This window comes from Tigriopus californicus, chromosome 5 (assembly GCF_007210705.1).
Source record: "Tigriopus californicus strain San Diego chromosome 5, Tcal_SD_v2.1, whole genome shotgun sequence".
Lineage (NCBI taxonomy): Eukaryota > Metazoa > Arthropoda > Copepoda > Harpacticoida > Harpacticidae > Tigriopus > Tigriopus californicus.
The window spans coordinates 15,427,940-15,435,071 of NC_081444.1; the positions used below are offsets into that span (position 1 = coordinate 15,427,940).

The 7,132-nt window shown below is 39.6% G+C and overlaps 1 protein-coding gene across 1 annotated transcript; it reads left to right on the top strand.

Annotated features, from left to right (window-relative positions):
• The first annotated feature begins 674 nt into the window (after positions 1-674).
• LOC131880922 (lysosome membrane protein 2-like) lies at positions 675-4,420 on the top strand. Its single transcript, XM_059227655.1, has 5 exons — positions 675-940; positions 1,005-1,564; positions 1,646-1,904; positions 3,621-4,046; positions 4,136-4,420. The coding sequence occupies exons 1-5, from the start codon at positions 755-757 to the stop codon at positions 4,382-4,384; spliced, it is 1,680 nt and encodes a 559-aa protein (XP_059083638.1). The 5' UTR covers positions 675-754; the 3' UTR covers positions 4,385-4,420.
• Positions 4,421-7,132: the final 2,712 nt, after the last annotated feature.

Genomic DNA, 7,132 nt, shown 5'->3' on the forward strand with positions numbered 1-7,132 from the left:
GCGCAAAAATGGGAATGTTAAGTAACAATTCAAAAACCAGTAGACTTGACTATGCTTCAAGCACACCAAGCATTTTGAATTAATAAGCTTAACATCCGACCTTAAAAGGTCTTAATTGATTTTACATTCATATAATATTTGATCCACCAACGAATAAAAGTCGTCGGATCTGGCTAGCCCTTGAAAGTAGAGTTGATCAGGTAGCTTAATTGAAAAATTGTTCGAGTCTGACTTAAAGGATGCTACTGGATCAACACCTACACACTCCCAACGAATGTTTGACGTCAGCAAATTAAACAATGATGGAGCGCGAGAAAATAAAAGAGAAGTAGACTATTGTGTGTATTGTGTTCTGTTTGATGCAAAAGTGCAAAAACTAATCACTTAATGAAGCTCCCTTGATTCATGCAGTTTTCGCTTTTACTTCGGCAGAAGATTCCATGAGATAATGAAATATGATATTCTAAACATTTGTTGCACAGAATAATCTTTTTTTTGTCAAGGCATTGTGAATATTTAGCCTCTTTTTAAATACTTGTGTACATATCCTTCCTAGAAATTGATAACATTTTCCGTCTTAATACTTGTTCCCCTTGACTCACTATGACTGATTACTATAGGGTAATCTAAAATCTGTAAACATGTTATCATTAATTAACTACAGATTAAACAGTTTATTGCAAGGCTCACGAGAATTGTCAAGTTTTGAGAGGCTCTTCATTTGGTTGAAATCTCACGATCATTGAGGAGCAGAATGGGGTATTGCTGCTGTGGGTGTTGCCGATTCAAGGTACTGTTGGGTACCTTGTTCGGGATTAGTGCCCTGATTTTCGTCTTGGGTCTGCTCTTTGCCTATGTCATTTTTCCCCCAATTATCGAACATGAGGTCTCCAAGAATCTGGATCTTTGGGATATGGAATCCGAGGGCAGGAAGAACTTTGTAAGTCGGGCCATCTTCTCAATTGCGTATGTAATACGTCGTTCATGAAAAGGCTTTTTATCAGGAAAAACCACCGGTGCCAGTTCACATGAACTTCATGGTGTATAGAGTGGAGAATGCGAAGGAGTTTTTGAGTGGCGAAGACGACAAGATTCGGTTTAACATTAAAGGCCCTTACTCCTATTTGGAAGATCGCCACAAAGAAAATATCAGCAGCCAATCCGATGATGAAGAGCTCATCCGATATGGCCAATACAAAGGATACTCTTTTGACCGGGAGGCCAGTTGTGATGACTGCAACGCCCATGAGGATGTCACAATCATCAACGCACCTCTTTTGGGCATTCTTCACGTACTAGATCAAATTCCTACATTAGGACCCGAGCTGAAAATCCTGCTCAATATAGCTATCACTACAAAAGAGGAATTCAGGGACAGTTTGTTTCTCACCGACACAGTGGACAACATCATGTTTCATGGCACAAGACCGGGATCGATTGAATGGCTTTTCAGCCTCTTGGACTCCTTTTCCTTCTTGGATTTAGAGGCTCTGCTACCACCCGTCATCAGCACGAAAAATGGTTTTGCTGTGTTCAATGGTCGAGTTAACACCACACACAACGAGTAAGCCTCCCCCCTCCCGCAATAGCTCTTTCTAACCTTTTAATCATTTTGCTCTTGATGTACTCACTTATATTACTACAGATTTTACGAGGTGAGCACGGGCCAAACTGATCTCAATCAGTATTTGGAAATCCAACGATGGGGTCCGGACCCCCAATCCATGGATCAGGATCTCACCGCCCAAGGATGGTGGCGAGAGAACGGAGGATGGAAGGGCTCCAATGCGGCCAATACTCTCCGAGGAACAGACGGGCAACAAGTGAAACCCTTTGTTACTGAGGACGATCGGGTGTGGCTGTTTCAAACTGACATCTGCCGGGTCATCTTTGCCGAGTTTCAGGCAAGTTCTCACACCTTTAAACTCGATTTATCTGTTTACATAGGTAGATGCGTGTATAAAAGCTTGAATGGTGATAGCTAGAGGACGGATTTGAAAGTGTTGTTTTTAGCCATAAAATGTCAGTTTTCTGTTATCAAAATGATGATATATGTAACTTTTAGAAGTTGGTAAAAGCGTTCAAGAAAAGTGAAAAAGTTTCCCTGGTTTGGTATGCAACAATAAACCTCTGACAGTTATGAATGCAAAAAAACAAAGCATCAGGATTCGATGAGATAGGACAGTTTGTTTATTTGTTTCATTTTCCCGTGAGAAATTAAATACTAATAGAAGATTGTAAAAAATTGGGATGGTTCAATTCTGTTTTACTTTTAGTTCTTCTATAAGTACCTGGAGTACTGAAATATCAAATACTCAGTTTTGGACACTTTGAGGCAACATTTACCTTTGCACTAATGGACATTGGGGATGTTGCACTTGTAACCTGATTCATTCCCTTTTTGGATCTTCATTCCTGATAAAATGCCTAAAACTTCCATCTCAAAAGCATGCTCATGGTAGCGCTATTCCATTCTGTTGAAGGGGGGCTTATCTTTAAATTCAGATTCAATGAAATGGATAAAGTATTGAATCATCTTGTCTTCAGTTTCAATTTCTATTCATGTTCTAATTTTTGAAAGTAGCAACACGTTCAATCAAATTTCCTTTGAACGGTACAAAGTGCCTTTTCAACGTAAAATTGAGGAAAAAGTGCCGTTTTGATAAATCGTCTTTAAAAAGTCTATCAACGACAATATCAAATCATGTGAAAACATATTTTCTGGGCGAAAAGCATTCAAATTCCCCCTGGAGTAGTAAAATTGCATTGCTTTGAGTATTTAGAGTCAAACGCAATGACTTTTACAACCGATCTTGATTAGATTAAATTGAAAAATTTGTACGGATATCTTCATGGAAGAGGCATGAAAAGGAAAAGAAGGTGTCTCGACCTTTCCCAAACGTATGCACTATAATTCTTATGAATGTGATTGTGATTGATCACATTTAATTCCAATGTACTTGTGATTGAGAGTAATGTTCTTGAACCAAATGTTTGAACATACAAAATATCCGGTCTATATTTGATTTTAAGTTTATTTCGTCTTACTTTCGCATGTGAGTGGGTCAAACATTTTGCGTCCGAAAACAAAACAATGGACAATATGCACCTGCTGTTCTGAGAGTTGAGTAGCAGGTCTTGATTTGGTTCTACCCTTCCTAGCTTATAGACTTTGGCGGTTGAAAAGCTGAGGCTAGGCGGGTCAACGATATCCAATTCCAGCGGTTTGGATTTTGGTTATTTATTCGTGACTGAAAATGAAGTATTACATGAGATGAAGTAAATTGTCATAAAAAGGGAAACGGCAATTCATCTGTTCTCTCCGAACTATGGGCGACTTAGTAAGTTATAAGTATGGCACGGTTTTGCACTTGCAGGATATGATGACTTTTGTCTGCATGTTTTTGAAATCACAACAAATGTTCTGATTGAGCCAACCCTCAAACGCGGAAATTTAAGAAATCAGCTTGCTGACGAAACAACTGCACATTTGGTCATTTCAGGACAATTCTAGGTGTTTTAAACCGAAACTTTAACAAAACATTAGCTTGTATAAAATTGATTGTATCTCAAAAGTAACTAAACAGTTGAGCTCATTTCTATGGCACTTGACTTTCCAGGAGAATATAAATGTGGGTGGAATTCCTGCACTGCGATTTGTCTTGCCCAAACGAGCTCTCCAAGCCAATACGAAATTCAATTTTGGCTTTTGTATGGAAGGTGAGCTCGATCTATTGCCCGACGAGGATGGGGATGGAAACTGGGATTGCGTTACAGAGGATGCCAACGACGAGGAGCTCCTGGATTTCTCTGCTTGTAACAAGACTCTTTGGAACAAGTATCGATGCCAGGACTCGATTCTCGATTTGACCACGTGTCAGGGCGGGGCTCCCGTGTGGATGTCCTCTCCGCATTTCATCAATAGCCCAAGTCATTTCCGGGAGGACTTTGATGGAATTGCCGAACCGAACCCAGAACTTCATGATACTATTCTGGACATTGAGCCCAACACGGGTATTGTGATCAATTTGCACAAGAGAGTTCAAGTGAGAGCCGAAATTCAGGGAAAAATAATTGAAACAAATTAACATGGCACAGTGTGTTTGAGATTTTCTTCATTCTTGAATTTTTGTAGATTAACATCCCAATGCTACAAGATGATGAAATTGACGACCTGAAATATGTTCAGCCCGAGACATTGGTTCCAATTTTCTGGTTGGATGAAGGTGCTGAAATTGATCAAGAAAACATAGACAAAATCAAGAGTCTGGTGGTTACACCCGTCACCGCAACAGTGGGCGTTCAGTGGACCTTGGTCGGTTTGGGCGCCTTGGGTATGGTTGCATGCGTGGCCTTTTATATAGTCAAGAAATGTATTTGTTAAGAGGATCTATATTTAAAATAAATCAGTACAAATGGTTATGAAAGATTTTTTTTTTCTTAACTCACGGTTGCTAAATCGAAAACTAAATAAAGCGAAATTAAAACTGGCGAGAGAAAGACCATGCTACGATAACCAATTCAAAAGCCAGGATAAGAATCATCCACACTAGACTCTCTACGTTTGGCTTTAATTTTTCAACTCCTCGGGACTTTCATCACACCCAATTTCCTAAAAGCCCCACATATTTGGCTTTCAAACTTCAAACACACACTCCCAAACCCTCGGAATCCGCCCTCCAAATCTTTTAAAGTGTATCTATAAGTGACATCATATCCAAAAAATGCATGGACAAAATAAACCAGCTCCTCGCTATCGGCCTGGCCAGATCAGCGTTTGATAGTCTGGCAGTGAGATTCAAACATGAATTACTTTTCCAAGCCAGGAAATTGCTAACACCACATTGTTCTTGGCACCAAATCTCCTCGAAATATTGATGGTTATCCACTATTGTCCGGCTCCTAGCCATTTTCCATCAGTGAGGGAATTTAACACTGGAATTAAGTTGAAATTATAACCCTCTAGCGCAAGGGCTCGCATTATGTGTTGTATATGGGAAAATTTGCTACCCTCAAATATTCGTGATTCGTGGGGAGTATGTAGGTGTTGATCCAGTAGCAAGCTTTCAGTCAGACTTGGACAAGTTTTTGACTAAAATTCCCGATCAACCCTGGCTTTATTCAATCACCCCTATTTTCAAGGGCTAGCCAGACCCGCCAACTTTAATTCGTTTGTCGATCAAATTACGTATGAGTATAAAATGCAGTTAAATAAATGTTTGTATTGAATTGCTGTGAATTCCATTCCCAGTAGCGTTAAGGAAGTCTGCCAAAAAAAATATTTGTACAAAAGCATGGCTGACATTTCTGCATTTGTCAGCAGCTGGAAGGTTTGTTAGCTATCAATGATCATTCATTTCAATTTCAGGAACCAAAGGCAGCCATTCATGAACAATTGCAAATATTTCTGTGAAAGCTTTTTCTGAACAAGTGTTGTGATCTCAAGTTTTCGCTCCTTCCGTTTTCAATTTGATATAAAAGCTTTATCTCTACTGATTAGAAGCAGACCCAAGCCATTTTCAACACAAACAAAAAAAATAACACAAGCACGCAAGTCAAGGGTAGAAACAAAATCCATTTGTAATAAGAGCGATCGGATAACTAATTTTCTGTTTATTGAAAGATTTAGTTTTTAAAGTGCTTTTTTTGCAAAAGTGCTATTCTGTCAACGCGAGTATTTCCCTTGTTTTTGATTTGGCGAATTGATAAAATATTCTCGCTTCAATTATTAATTCCTCACTTGGCAGGCATTTGATAAGCACATTCTTTAAGCGGTTATATTCTTTTTAAACATAATGATCATTTAGTTATTGAGCTATATCAGTCAAATAATTTCAAAATGGGACCGAGTCTTAGATGATTCCAAATGGTTTAAGTGAACATCAAATCAATATACAGTTTTCAAAACAAGATGCCCAAACCACCAAAGAATATACGTAGAGTTGAAAAACATGTGTTTATATTTTTCTTATTCTTTGATCACGAGCCCAACTCCCTTTGTATATTGTCTTTAACTTGTGCATCATTTTGTGCGAACAAGTTCTAGTTTTTAGACTTACTTTAGCCAATGGCTATGTACGAGTACTTCCAGATGCAGATCCAAGCCATTTTCGTGGCATTGACCATCGCCATGGTGTCGGAATGTGACTCCAAAATCAGGCGGGGACAAGCTTGTGGCGAAACCTCGGAATGCCGCCCATACCTGGTGTGCAACAATTGGACGAACGGCTCGAAACTTTGCAAACCAGCCAAATGCTCAGTGTAAGATCTAAGAAATAGTGTCAAAATGCAATTTGTAGCCCTATCTATCAAGCTTCTCTTCAAATATGCAGGGAAGGCGAGAAGTGTGGCTGGTACAGAGGAAGTTGTTGCGAAAATGACCCGACCATGTGTTCCGTCTCAGAAATTTAACCCCATGTACTAGGTGCTCTCCATCTTTGAGAGCTATCAAGGTATTTTTACCAAGTGCTTGGGTCAGGAGTTCCATGTTTCCGTTCACCACGGGAATTCAATAAGTCAGGACCTTTCTCCCCTGGCTGGTGGACGGAACACCATGTATCGTTATAAGAAAAGTGGCGGCCGAAGTCGGTGCAAAAGGCTGCAAAATACTCCTGAACAAGACAGAGATCAAGTTCAACCAGGTGGTGTTTATGCATGGTTTGATAACCTATGGACTTGATTGATCAAAAATTTCTGCCTGTGCACCAGACCTCCATTAAACTTTGGAAGTATGAAGTAAATGGAAGAACACTGTCCGTGTCTGTGACCTCCAGGGGCAACAAAGTCGGCTGCCAGAACCTTTGCTAGATCCAAGAAATGACGACCAAGGAGGAAACCGACTGTGATATCGTCTACCTCTAGTGAAACCAATTAGATTTAGTCACGGACTTCAAGAGATATGGACTGCAAACGGAAGCAAAAATATCCTATCTCCTAAACTGCTCATCTTATTCCAAATAAGCACTTCATACGACCATAAGATCTGGTTGAATAGATGAACTCAGCCAAGTTTGAGACCAAACCTATGTTTAGGGAACTCAGGAGACATGTTTAAAGCTATGTAGTAAACACTACATAAAATTTGAATTTTCGGCCTGCTCTTGGTCAGCTACATAAGCTTTTGACAACATAA

Excerpts from the sequence above, each read along its gene's own strand:
- LOC131880922 (XM_059227655.1), top strand. The coding sequence starts at position 755 with ATGGGGTATTGCTGCTGTGGGTGTTGCCGATTCAAGGTACTGTTGGGT. Across the intron at positions 1,905-3,620 it reads TCATCTTTGCCGAGTTTCAG|GAGAATATAAATGTGGGTGG; the intron begins GCAAGTTCTCAC and ends TTGACTTTCCAG. Across the intron at positions 4,047-4,135 it reads ATTTGCACAAGAGAGTTCAA|ATTAACATCCCAATGCTACA; the intron begins GTGAGAGCCGAA and ends GAATTTTTGTAG.